At 34.5% G+C, this 13,915-nt stretch overlaps 2 protein-coding genes and 1 non-coding gene across 3 annotated transcripts; 1 reads left to right on the top strand and 2 right to left on the bottom strand.

The window, feature by feature from the left end:
* Positions 1-203: 203 nt before the first annotated feature.
* LOC102591172 (uncharacterized) lies at positions 204-3,972 on the bottom strand. Its single transcript, XM_015314631.1, has 5 exons — positions 3,731-3,972; positions 2,365-3,628; positions 1,355-2,272; positions 484-1,278; positions 204-398 (listed from the first exon to the last, which is right to left on the bottom strand). Exons 1-5 carry the CDS (start codon positions 3,970-3,972, stop codon positions 204-206), a joined length of 3,414 nt encoding a protein of 1,137 aa, XP_015170117.1.
* Positions 3,973-6,630: 2,658 nt separating this feature from the next.
* On the top strand, positions 6,631-11,348 carry LOC102600415 (GDSL esterase/lipase At4g10955-like). Its single transcript, XM_006359946.2, has 2 exons — positions 6,631-7,047; positions 9,952-11,348. Exons 1-2 carry the CDS (start codon positions 6,875-6,877, stop codon positions 10,955-10,957), a joined length of 1,179 nt encoding a protein of 392 aa, XP_006360008.1. The 5' UTR covers positions 6,631-6,874; the 3' UTR covers positions 10,958-11,348.
* Positions 11,349-11,740: 392 nt separating this feature from the next.
* TRNAR-ACG (transfer RNA arginine (anticodon ACG)) lies at positions 11,741-11,813 on the bottom strand. Its single transcript has one exon. It is a non-coding gene; the product is annotated as a tRNA-Arg (tRNA).
* Positions 11,814-13,915: the final 2,102 nt, after the last annotated feature.

The raw sequence follows: 13,915 nt of genomic DNA, 5'->3' as shown, positions 1-13,915 counted from the left end.
ATCTAAATAGCAACTTCATTCAAACACAAATTCATACAGAAAAACAAAGTCTTCCTAATAGCAACATAACACAAATTCATGTAGGCGCCATTCATATACAAAAACAAAGTCTTCCTAATATCATAACCAAAACAACTGGGATCAAGTCATTAATCAAAATAAAGTTAGTTGGGATCAAGTCATTAAGCTAAACCAAGTGAAATCTAATGTGTGCCTTGAGTGCCTTGAGTGCTTGGTGTGCCTTGAGTGCTTCTGTAACTCTCATCCCGTAGCTGTCTTTGAGTAATTGCAGTTGTTCCCTTCCACCTTAGTCCATTGGGTTTGTAACCAAGATCAATATTGGTAGGAGTTGAACTTGACAATGTAGCACTACGTAATACCCTATCAGTATTTCCAGACTGAGAGAACAACAAAAATCTTAACTTAAAGATGAACTAATATCAATTAAAGCAATTTAATGTGTTTAAATGATAAAATACATACCCTCGCAGTTACACTGCCACCTGATCCAAATAAGAGACCATAACCAGTTGTCTTTGCTTTTTTTGGTCTTGGTTTCTTATATGCAAGAGTTGCACCACCTCTCAAAGTTGTGCTAGTCTTTCTTTTTTGGCCACCTGCACTAGAAGTTGATTGTTGAGCACTAATTAGACCTGCACTTGGAGTGCAACCTGCACTTGGAGTGCAACCTGCACTTGGAGTGCAACCTGCACTTGGAGTGCAACCTGCACTTGGAGTGCAACCTGCACTTGGAGTGCAACCTGCACTTGGAGTGCAACCTGCACTTGGAGTGCAACCTGCACTTGGAGTGCAACCTGCACTTGGAGTGCAACCTGCACTTGGAGTGCAACCTGCACTTGGAGTGCAACCTGCACTTGGAGTGCAACCTGCACTTGGAGTGCAACCTGCACTTGGAGTGCAACCTGCACTTGGAGTGCAACCTGCACTTGGAGTGCAACCTGCACTTGGAGTGCAACCTGCACTTGGAGTGCAACCTGCACTTGGAGTGCAACCTGCACTTGGAGTGCAACCTGCACTTGGAGTGCAACCTGCACTTGGAGTGCAACCTGCACTTGGAGTGCAACCTGCACTTGGAGTGCAACCTGCACTTGGACCTGCACTTGGACATGCACTTGGACCTGCACTTGGACATGCACTTGGACCTGCACTTGGACCTGCATTTACACTTGACTGGCTTCCGGTAGTTGCAGCACTTGCAACACTTGTTCCAGCAGCAACATTTGAAGTTGCAGCACTTGTTCCAGCAGCAACATTTTTCTACAAACATATTTTAAAGTCAAAAGTATAACAAGAGTAAAATTCAGTAACAAAGAGACATTAAAGCACAACTTACCAGAGTTGGACATCCTTTCTTGTTATGTCCAAAAGTCTTACACACAGAACATTTCATTTTTCTTCCCTTTCTTGTAGCCTTTCCAAACTTCTTCTTAACTGGCTCATCACTATCTTTTCTCCTATTTTTTCCTGGTCTTCCTGGCATAGCTGTAATTTCAGGTGGTTCAATGGCTGGTCTATCACTTTTTGGCCACATCTTCATGTTTGTCATAGGTTGAATAAACCTATTATATGCTTTCAAGTATGTTTCCTTCTTATACCAGTGATCAACAAATGTATCAACAACCCAATCCTTATAATGAATTAATGTAAGTGCATGGCCACAAGGAATTCCCTTTAATTGCCATGACCTACAACTACACACCTTCTTTTTTAGATCAACAATATGTTTATATGGTGGATCATGAATCTCAAAGCCAAGATCACCATTAAACTTTACCTCACAATTATCTGCAATTTCAGCATTTTTTCTAAGAATATCCATAGCCATTGGTGCTACATCAGTAATCCATTTTTCTGAAAATTCTCTCATGTGATTCATTCTTTCCATAACTTTGACTCTTATTTCCTCTAGCATAGTGATTATTGATTTGAACCTAGCACCTAAAATCCAACTGTTGAAAGTCTCACACATGTTGTTCTCAACCACATCACACTTGCTATGTTCTTTAAAATATGCCCTACACCATGCTTCTTTGTTATACTTTAACAAAGCTTCTACAATGCCTACTCCTAACTCACTCAAGTCATCAAGTTTGGACTGTAAAAGTACCTCAAATGATGCCCTGGCAACCTGCCAGAATTTTCTTCTCCTTTCTTCACCCCTCCAGTCTTTCTTCCAGTTTGCCCATATATGCCTAGCACACCATCTAATTTCAGCATTTGGCAATACATCAATAAGTGCAAGATGAAGACCCTGTCAAATAAAGAACATTTGACATACAACAATGTTAAATATTAATTACTCCAAAAATGAAGAAATAAATTTAACAAATAATATAGTAATACCTTTTGCATATCAGACATCACTGTTAGTCCTTCACCTTCTGTAAGCTCCAAATCATGTTTGATGCACTTGAGAAACCAAGACCATGTGTCCTTGGTTTCTTTATCAACTACTGCCCATGCTATAGGGTACATCTGATTATTTCCATCTTTGGAAATGCAAGATAACAATTCACCTTTACATACACTTTTAAGAAATGCACCATCTAAACCAATAATCCTTCTACACCCTTCTTTCCATCCAATTTTTAAGGAACCAAGACAAATATAGATGCTCATAAACACCTCTTTTCCTGGAATTGTGTTCTTGGATGTCCTAATAGATACAGTAGTTCCAGGATTTGTGGTCTTTAATTGCTCAGCATAATCATACAACCTAGCAAACTCCTCTCTGAAATCTCCCATATGTTCATTCATAACTCTCAGTTTTGCCTTTCTACAACTTGTCTTACTAACATACAAACCATATTGCTTTTGTATCAAAAACTGAATCTGATGTAGTTTGATGGTAGGCTCACTCATAATCCTCTCCTTGTAATGTTTACTAATCCAAATGGGGGTACACAGTTTGTTTCTTGTTCTTTTAAAACACTTATGGACAGGAAAATATGTTTTAACACTGAAATTTCCAGTGTTACCATCAATACTTCCAAGAATATGCCAAGGACAACCTTTTTTATTACACTTTGCCCTTATCCTTTCCTTCTCATTAGGTTTCAACTTAATATTAACACCCTTCTGAATAGAGTAAGTTTGCAGTGCCTCCCTGAACTCTATGTGATTCAAAAATACCATATACAGTTGAAATAAAACCTTTTTAGCAGTTGGATCAAAGTAGATCTTTGTACTTTCCTTCCTAGGTGCTGGATCTACCACTTCATCATTCTCAACAGGATCCCCTTCATCTTCACTAATGTCACTACCAGGATCTGAGCTATCAAAATAAGGGTCATCACCACCCAAATTGCCTTCAAATCTCCCCCTCTTCTCCTTATAAATGTCTTCAAAACCAGCATCTATACCTACAGGACCAGATGGTATCTCATCTAGATTTACTCTAGCAGTCTTTTCTTTAACTTGTTCTTGAATATTAGACTGCCTAGCTTGAAGCAACTCCTCATCCAAATCACTCAAATCATCAATATTTTCATCAATATCATAGAGTGAATCAGAATCAGAATGTTCTTCAACTCTAGGGGCAGGGGCTTGTTCTTCAACTAAAGGGGACTGCTCTTCAACTAAAGGGGGCTGATTTTGGTTTAAATCCCTATTTTCATTTTCATCAAATGGTTAAGATGAAGACACATCAGCCCTATCTATTTGTGGGGAGGATGACAGATCAGCCCTATTTTTGTGTGGGGAGGAGGACACATCAGCATTATCTTGTTGTGGAGATGAGGACACATCAGCATTAGTGCTAGGCAATACAAGTATCTCCTCTACAACTAAAGGTATACTAATGGGATGTACAACATATACATCAACAAAATCAACACTCTTCAAACCATTCAGAAAGTTTAAAACATCAGAATCAGTATTTAACATGTAAAAAGTACCCTTCTTGTTGACTCTACATCCAAATGTCTCAACATTTTCAACACCCAATTCCATTGCTATTTTATGAAATAACATAATATGCAACTCATCTACATCTATATTAATCTTTTCAACACTACTGATTCCATTGACATACCTTAAAGTAGGATTAGATACAAAACAGCCCCATAGTGAAATTGAAGTGTCACTATAGTTAAAGCCATTACCTTACGATGCCTGTAAAGTCAAAAATAATAACTACAGTTAAACCATAAACTTACCATGATTGTAATACAAAAATCCCTAATTTTTTTAAGGAAATAATGAATTGTTGTAACAGTTAAAGCCATTAACTTACCATGACTGTAATTGTTGTAATAATGCTCAACTAACACTATCAATACCCAAGACAATTGACCAGAAATAAAATATTAATTTTAGTTGAAATTGGGATTTTACGATAAACCCTAGAATCTACTCGAATTCACGAAATATGCCATTGAAGTCACTCAAAGTCATACATCAACTAAGAAAGCATATTACACTAATATTACATCTAAACCAAAGTAAAAATCCCCAAAAAAATTTTCAGAAAATCGAATGACAATCGACCCTTAAAATCAAACAGATACACGCGAGAAAATGAAAAAGATCAGAACTAACGCAAAAGGCAAGAACTTACAACGAAAATCGGAGTGGAACTGAGCTTTAACTGAGCGAAGGTTTGGAGGAAAATCACAGACGAATGTCGCGGAGAGGAGAGGAGAAGAGGAGAAGTCGCGAAGGTTTGAAAATTTTCGCCGGAGTTAGGATTATTCTTAGTTTAAGGTGAGTCATTTGCCACGTGGAATATAATATCATACGTGGATTATTATTTTTTTCTTTTTGGCCAACGTGTACGTGTTTGTGCAACACGCTCCATACCACATCAAAAAAGTGTTTAAAATATTGAGTTTGGATGGGTTCAGGGGTCCAGATGACAAAATGGTAAGTATAAGGGTTCACAATACAAACAGATACAAGTACAAGAGTCCACCAGACCATTCTGCCTTATATTTATAACAAGTAAAACCTTTACTATCTTTTTTATTAATATTGTTTCATGTTCTATTCAGAGCAACACATAAAAATAGCGGATTATACAACACAATTGCTAAAGCACTAGATGAATTGATATTCACATCACCTATTAACTATCGGTTACAACTAAGATAACTAGGATATCTAATTCCATTCGTTTTCCTAAGTAATGTAACTATGCATTTCATTTAGTGTTTAATCCGAACTGATGATATACGTTGACGACATGTTTAACACACGTAAATTAGACAAGAAATTGTATTTTTAGTGGTAGAATGGTGACTAACATAGAAGAACATGTTCCTAGCAGAAAACCAGCTTTACAATACAACATAATACGATATAACACAAGAACATGTATTATAGTTTTACCATGTATATAGCTTGCTTTTCTTATAGGTTTATTCTTCAAGTTAATATTGTGTAACGACAGAAAACATTGCAATGAATTCTCATGTTTTATTCATCAAAATAATACGATACATGCATTATGAAATGATGTGTAATAACCAAACTATATGTAAAATGTACTAAAATATGTCACATGAAAAGTTATAATTAAAGAGTTATCAAACAAGAAAAAAGCTAAAAGAAGAAGTAAACCAAACCAATTGAAATGAAAGAAGTATTGAATTAACATTAGGATTAAAATAAACTGCAAAAACGACTAAAAGTCAATATTTTCAATCTATTCATTATGAATATACTAGCCCGAACGCTTCACCACAAACAACAACCGAATATATATCCTTAGATATGTATATATGTGTATATATTTTTTATATTGACACTCCTAGCAATAAAGATCAAGTGATTTTACTCGATGATTTAGGGCGAATACAAGTGGACATTTATTGAGCTCATAGTGAAGACTGCATTTGGCCTGACAAAGTTTTGAAACATCAAGCTCTGTTGGGGCTGAAACACGTGAAAGTATAATTGCTTGATCATATTTTTGCTCTGCAAGACTGTAGGTTGAAACTGTGAATAATAGTGTAAACAATATTATTAACACTTAGATATATGTATTTTTGTTACCAGATACACAAAAATAGGGAGAGGGGCAAGCAAGATTCCTTTGTATCTCAGATACATGTGAATCACACTAGATACATGTATATGTATATCTGCAGTGATTCACATGTATTTGAGATACAAGATATATGAGAGAGTGCCGATCGAGATGGGAGAGAGACGAGGGAGGTGAGCGAGATTTGTTATGTATCTCAGATACATGCGAATCCACTTGGATACAATGTATCTAGAACAAATTACACCTAAATTTGATCTCATATATTCGGGATATATGTATCTGGAGGCACCAAAATCTTATTAGATATGTAATATTGCAAACTACATTATACCTAAGTAACTAGTTCCTAAACTAATGAGATAAGTTCTCTTTTTTTCAAATGGGATATACACAACACGAATCTAAATAAATCAAGCTCCAATACACACGAATTGAAATTAATCAGGCTCAAATACAAATACAAATACAAATACAATATATATATATATATATATATATATATATAAAAAGAGAAAAAAAAGAAAAAGAAATGTGACCGTTAGAGAATCCTCTAAAACAAAAGCCAAACATAATTCAAAATATGCCATTAATAATGATTACTATGTACTAATCAATTAAATTTCAATCCAAGAATTAAATTCCTCATTAATTTTATCAAATCCAATTCCATGTACAAATCTTAACAAATCAAAAAAAAGTTAAACACAAATCCCTTCTTCATCCTCAAAACTTCCCTTTTCCTCCATTTTTTTGTTCTGCTGTCACACATTCTTCAGGTGAAAAGGGTGTTATTGATTTAAAGATCAATTTTTTTTCGCCTTAGACTCGTTACCTTGTTCGATTGGAGAAGTGGGTTGTTCATAGATGTCGAAAAGGGGTGCAGAGGAGATGAGAAATGAAATGGTGGCAGCTGAAGGAGAGATAAAAATGGAGAATTTTGAAAAGGATGTTGTTGAATCTCATCCTTATGCATTTCATGTTTCTGGACCAAGAAATGTTGCTTCTCCAAATTGGAGAGATCTTATTAATTCAAGTTGGTTAGTGTTCTTTTCTTTCTCGCTGTGCTTATTTTCTTGATTTGCTGTTAAAGTTTCAAGCTTTTATTAGTCTTGTAGCTCATGATGTAGAGTGTGCTTGTTTTTCAGTGTTTGGGGATTTTGAATTGTGGATTTAAGACCCTTTTCTTGATTTCAGATTTCATTTTGTTAAGGTTTAACTGATATCTAGCTAAAGCTAATTCTAGTTTGTTAGTGTTCTATATCTGCTCAATTTGTTCAAAGTTTCAAGCTTTATTAGTCTTGTAGCTGATCCATAAAGTGTGGTTGTTTCAGTCTTTGAGGATTTCAGATTTCACTTTTTTAAGGTTCAACTGAAATCTAGCTAAAGCTAATTCTAGTTGGTTAGTCTTCTATATCTGCTCAATTTGTAATTTGTTCAAAGTTTCAAGCTTTATTAGTCTTGTAGCTGATCCATGGAGTGTGCTTGTTTCATTGTTTGAGGATTTCAGATTTCACTTTTTTAAGGTTTAACTGAAATCTAGTTAAATCTAATTCTAGTTGGTTAGTGTTCTTCTTCTTTTTTTTTTTTTCTTTTTTTTCATTTTTGTTCAAAGTTTCAAGCTCTAGTCTTGTAGCTGATGATATAGAGTGTGCTTGTTTCAGTGTTTGGGGATTTTGAACAGTGGATTTAAGATTAAGACCTTTTTTTATTTCAAAACTTCATTGTTCTTTTAGGTTTGATTTGGTTCATCTTGTGGTTTAACTGAAATCTTGCTTAAGGTGATGCTTATCTTGTTGGATTATCCCTCCTAGGTAGGGGGGAGGCGAATTTGTCTCTGATCTTGGGAAATCCTCACATTTTGAGCTAGTTTTTGAGGTTGAATTAGACAGAAAGTCCAAATTTTTTTTTATCATGGTATCATAGCTAGGCCTACCCAAGTCTTGTTTCACCTGATGAGTGTTGAATTATCCCACATCAATGGACGGGAGGCAAATTTGTCTTCTTTTATTATGGCTTGGACTAATGCTCAACTCTTGAGCTACGTTTTGGAGTTGAGTTAGACACCATGTACATTTTCTTATCAGATTCGAAGGACCCCGTCTTACATTACATATTTATGTTCTTGACTTAGGCTTCCAATTGGATTTAGTTGGTGTTGCTCAGCCAACTCTCCTTTTATCTCTGAATTATCGACAGTGAACTTCTTCTAGCTGCCAACTATTTTTCTCCGGCCTACAATCTTTTAAAATTCATGCATATAATGCAAAAAAAAATAGGGGAATTATGGAAGAAAAAGATCTATATAGGTGATACTACAGCTGATTCTGTGCACCTGGACTAGTTCCACGAGGTACCTTCTACCTCGCACTAACACTGATATCGAGTATGAAATAGGTTTGTTTTGGGTGAATGTACAACATACTCTGACTTATTCTTGGTAAAATCTACTGCGAGTTAATATCTTTGATGGTCACTCAACTATCAACTTTTTTCACAGAAAGTCACTTAACTTTGATTTTCAACTCAAAAGTCACTCAACTATGAGATCTTTGCATACAAAGTCACTCAACCTATTTAATTATTTTTTTCATTAAAATTTGCTGATGTGAAATTTTTATTTCTAATTAAAATTTTAAGAAATAAACATATATCCATTTAAACCATTTAATAACCCGCCCACTTAACCTAACCCACTAAATATAATATTAACACTTTTATTTTACTCTTATTCTCCAAAAGTTATTTTCTTGGTCTCCCATTCTTTCTCCTCTGCTTCTTTTTTTTTCTTTTTTTTAAAAAAAAAATTCTCAATTTCAGCCTTTTCTTTCTTCTTTTAGTAAATCTTAGTTAAATAGGAAATAGATTGTGATTAAAATATTATTAGAAGGATGCAGGATTGTACAGGGAGAGTTTATTAAGAGAGAATCCATGGAAAAGCTCCGGATAATGCGAGTTCAGGTTCAGCCAATATCGAGAGGCTTTCTCGAAATAGGTTTTTTTCTATCCTTTCACCTTCATACGACGACTCTCATTAACAACATCATTTAAAGCTAACAATGCTAATGAACAATAACCAAAATAAAAAGAAACCAGAGACAAGAGAGAATGATTTAGTGAGATCAGAAATTGAGATATCCCTAAGACCCTAACTAAAAGAAGGAAGAAGAGGCTGAAAATTAGAAGAAATTTAAAAAAAAAAAAAACGACAAAGCTGAACAGAGAAAATAATTTTGGAAAATAAAGGTAAATTAAGAGGGTCAATATTATATTTTTAGCAGGTTGGGTCAAGTGGAACGGGTCATTAAATGGTTTAAATGGATATATGTTTATTTCTTAAAATTTTAGTTAGAAATAAAAATTCCACGTCAGCAAATTTTAATGAAAAAAACAATTAAATAGGTTGAGTGACTTTCTACCCAAAGATCTCATAATTGAGTGACTTTTGAGTTGAAGATCAAAGTTAAGTGACTTTTTGTGAAAAAAGTTGATAGTTGAGTGACCATCAAAAATATTAACTCAATCTACTGCTAAAAGATTAGTTATCATTCATTATATGTGACTGTTGATGTCTGCCTTTTTGTTTGTTTCAATATTTAACCGGTATCTTGATAGCTAGCTATGTTAGTTCACTCATTCACTTAATATTTGTGGTTTTGGCCAAATTTTTTGAGTTATCCTTTTTCATTCTGAATGTGCAACTACTATCTAGATGTCAACAAACTAGTTTCCTCTATGTTGCTATGTTGCTCGGACTCTCCAAAAATGTACTACTTTTGGAGGACCAAACACGCACCAAGCGGCATTTTTGAAGAGTCCGAGCAACAAAAGCTTTCTCATAGTGCTGCTGATCTAACATTAATTATCAAGTTATGGTTCTTTTCTTCTGTAAAAGTTGTTAGACAACTTGATTCTGATGCAGTATAAGTATTTCGAATGAACAGGAAGGATGCTAACTACAAAAGAACAGTAATGGCCTGCTTTGTTCAAGCAGTTTACCTTCTAGAGATCGACAGACAAGAAAACAGGACAGAAGAAAATGCACTAGCTCCAAAATGGTTGATACCTTTCAAGTACAAGTTAGTCGAGACTTTAAATGACGAAAGAGATGGATCCATTTTCGGTGCAATCTTAGAATGGGATAGATCTGCAGCATTGTCCGATTTCATGCTCATCAGACCGAGTGGTGCACCAAGGGCTGTCGTGGCCTTAAGAGGAACTCTTCTCAAAAGCCAAACAATGAGAAGGGATATCGAAGATGATCTCCGTTTCTTAGCTTGGGAAAGTCTGAAAGGTTCTGTTAGATTCAATGCAGCCCTCAATGCTCTAAAATCAATTGCCACCAAATATGGCAGCAACAATGTGTGTATTGTAGGACATTCACTTGGAGCTGGATTTGCTCTCCAAGTAGGAAAAGCGTTAGCGAAAGAAGGCATACATGTAGAAGCACATTTGTTCAATCCACCCTCAGTTTCACTTGCTATGAGCTTAAGAAACATAGGCGAAAAAGCTGGTGTCGCATGGAAAAGGCTCAAATCAATGCTCCCTTCGAATCCTGATACTCAAATGAGCTACGAGGGAAATGATACTCAATCTTTTCGGATAGGCCTAAAGCCATGGGTGCCACATTTGTACATTAACAATAGTGATTACATATGTTGTTCTTATACTGATCAAGAAAAGAATGGATTACGAGATAACCATGACGAGGGTGATAAAGAGAATGCAAAACCAAGAAATGGACAGCAAGTTGTTGCTGCTGCAAAGCTTTTTTTGTCATCTAATAAAGGGAAACAAAAGTTTCTTGAGGCACATGGATTGGAGCAATGGTGGTCTGATAATTTGGAACTACAAATGGCTATTAGTAACAGCAAGCTTATTAGTCAGCAATTGAAATCTTTGTACACTCTTCCTGCTTCTCAACTAACACAACCAAAGCGCGGCCAATGAACGAAACTGCTTTCAGAAATGTCATCTGGTGCGCGGTTGGATCTTCCAAAAGTAGTGCATTTTTAGAGGATCTGACATGTTCGAGCAACATATATAGTCATCCCATAAATAACTCATACTCTCACTCCCATTATTTTCCAACTCACCATGTTTGTGTTCATTTTTTTATACTCATACCATACCCCCTTATGTTGCTCGGACTCTCAAAAATGTCATCTGATGTGTGTTGGATCTTCCAAGAGTATTGTATTTTTGGAGGATCCGACACATTTGAGCAACATATATACTCATTCCCATGTTTGTGTTCATTTTTTTCTGTTCATACATATAGATTAATCTTAATGTATGTGATTAATAATGATGAGATTGTTATACATGAATTTTACTTGCTTTAAAAGTACTTTTTTTTTGTTAATACATGTATTCTTATTCCATATTCTTTTTTTTTACTAGTCTTATTCAGTTATCGCATTCTTTAATGTGTATTACTATATGTTGTTGTATTTGTTTTGAATCTTAGTTTCTCTTTTGAGGAGAGATAAGATTTGCGTACATTCCTACCCCTTTTGATCCACTTGTGGGATAACATTGCGTAACTCAAAGTATGTATTATTTAACAGTTCCAATCGAGCGATTATTTTTATTTTTTTTATGCAACCAACCACTATATTATCTCATGTGAGATTTTGTGCTGAAATTAAGGTATATATACTTTATATTTTCAAATTATATATAAAAAATAAACTCATAAAAATTAGTTGCCAAAAAAATTAAATAACTAATCGACTCTGCTGGGGATCGAACGTAGAATCTCTGGTTTCGTAGACCAGCGCCTTATCCATTGGGCCACAGAGTCCTTATTGATATACTTTTGCATAGATATTTATAAAATTCCTACATCCAATTGCATCATGATTTGCAATAATGACCTTCGTATCGTTTAAGGGTAGTCTTGATCTTTTGACCCACTAAATGGAATTCTTGAAAAATGAAGTCCACTTGAGAAAAGTCTCTCGACAAATTTTTTGTTCAAACTCATGCCTTGCATACAAATCTAACCTTTTTTGTTCATTTAGTTTCATACGTTGTGTTCCACAGGACCCCTTTAATTCGAATTCGCGACGGAAAGTCAAGCTTTAAAAGTAAAGTGCTCTTTATTGAAAGAAATTTCATACTTTAGACTCGAATCAAGATCTCTAATTTTTATTAGTGACTCTTAGTATGTTTTAATAAATATCTTTATTACCAACCAAAAAAAAAGACTTAAAAGAAAAAAAACTGACAATAGAATAATTGCACCTTCTAAATAAAAAAATATACATCAATCTTAATCACTCTACAATTTATTACAATTTCTCTGTTTATTTATAAGAGACATAAAATAAAATTAAAATGTAATAAAAAATAACAAGAACCATGTACAATTTGAGATTTAAAATTTCAGTGGCGTATCTAATAATAGGTTTTTTGAGTTTGCTGACAAATTAAATATTATGTATATACGAAAAATAAGTATAAATAAAATTAAATTTTAATTCAAAATTCACAACGTCTAAATTTAATGCAAAATATTGGACAAATAAGAATCATAATTATCACAAAGAGAGACCTGTTCTTGAACCAATGGCACATTCCCTTCATAATGATGATAATTAGAACATGTGTCTATCTCCAATAGCCATGACTCCATTTTCTTATATTCTTCTGAAAAAATCATTTCTTGGGAATCGGTAATCGATGATTTTTGAATGGAAGACTCATGTATTGTAGTAAAAGATGACGGCATTCCTCCTTCCAATGAATCTACGGATAATTCTTGATTGATACTTTGTTGGTGTGATTCTGTCATAGAATGAGCTTGTCCCTCAGATTCATGTATCGTAAAGGGTAACAACATACTTCCTTCAGATGAATCTTGGTTGATACTTTCTTGATACGACTCTATTTGAGAATACGTTTGCACATCATTGATCTTGTCAGTATTTTCATAGGGGTTCATAATATCCTGATTCACTTCACCCATCGCTTTAAGGTTTTGAGTTGGATGCAGAATCACAGTCGACTCGTGATGAACGGATGAGATTGGATTAATTGATCCATTGCCTGTGAGTTGTTGAACAAGATTCTTGAAATTTGAACAACTTGTGATATAAACTTTGGGTTTCAATAACTTTATTAAGTTGTTGAGTTGTTTCTTGTTACATGGTATATTATTGTTCTTGTTGATCCTATTTTGTGATAATTGGGAAACTTGAATTTTTATGGCTCTTTTTCCCATGTTTCTTTCTTAGAACTAAGAACTAGGAAATTATTTTTTGGATTTCACTTTCTTTGCTCTTATCGAAGAGATCCTAAGAGGTATTAATATGAAAAAAATAATCTTTTGTTAATATATTTAATTAACATAAGAAGATTAGTGATTAAAGATGCTGAGAAAATGTTGCATTCTACACTAAGATGTGAAAATTAGAGTCCATTCTACTCTAATTTATTAAGAATATTCCATGAATTGTAGTTACATGGATTGTTATTTGTTAGTGTATTTTTGTAGTATTATTAGGAAAGTTAATGCAGACATTACTCTATTCTATAGTTTCCATTTAGAAAATGACATTTGTGAAAGGGTAAATTTTGATATGAAATGATAATTTGAGGGTAGAGTGTACCCTTACCTTTGAGAAGGTAGAGGGGTCGCTTCCAATAGACCCTCAGCTAAACGAACACTAAAAAAGAGGCAATAGCAACAAACAGAAAAGGGTCTAAAATAGAACATCACCCAACATGAGGCTCGAACCTACAACCACAAGTTTGTGCAGAACACCCGTCTTATATTCATTTGCTTCGTGTAAACACAGAGTGAAAGTTTTCCTCTGTGTGTCAACGAAGGATCGTTTTAATAACAACTCGAAATCTTAGCAGCATTGGCCAAAATGGCGAAAATGTCGACATTGGGGGGTG

This window comes from Solanum tuberosum, unplaced genomic scaffold (assembly GCF_000226075.1).
Source record: "Solanum tuberosum cultivar DM 1-3 516 R44 unplaced genomic scaffold, SolTub_3.0 scf00312, whole genome shotgun sequence".
NCBI lineage: Eukaryota > Viridiplantae > Streptophyta > Magnoliopsida > Solanales > Solanaceae > Solanum > Solanum tuberosum.
Note: the sequence above shows the minus strand (reverse complement) of the source record. Positions and strands in the feature narration are given on the sequence as shown.

Excerpts from the sequence above, each read along its gene's own strand:
- LOC102600415 (XM_006359946.2), top strand. The coding sequence starts at position 6,875 with ATGTCGAAAAGGGGTGCAGAGGAGATGAGAAATGAAATGGTGGCAGCT. Across the intron at positions 7,048-9,951 it reads GATCTTATTAATTCAAGTTG|GAAGGATGCTAACTACAAAA; the intron begins GTTAGTGTTCTT and ends TCGAATGAACAG.
- LOC102591172 (XM_015314631.1), bottom strand. The coding sequence starts at position 3,972 with ATGGAATTGGGTGTTGAAAATGTTGAGACATTTGGATGTAGAGTCAAC. Across the intron at positions 3,629-3,730 it reads CAACAAGATAATGCTGATGT|GGATTTAAACCAAAATCAGC; the intron begins GTCCTCCTCCCC and ends AAATGAAAATAG. Across the intron at positions 1,279-1,354 it reads AGAAAGGATGTCCAACTCTG|AAAAATGTTGCTGCTGGAAC; the intron begins GTAAGTTGTGCT and ends ATATGTTTGTAG.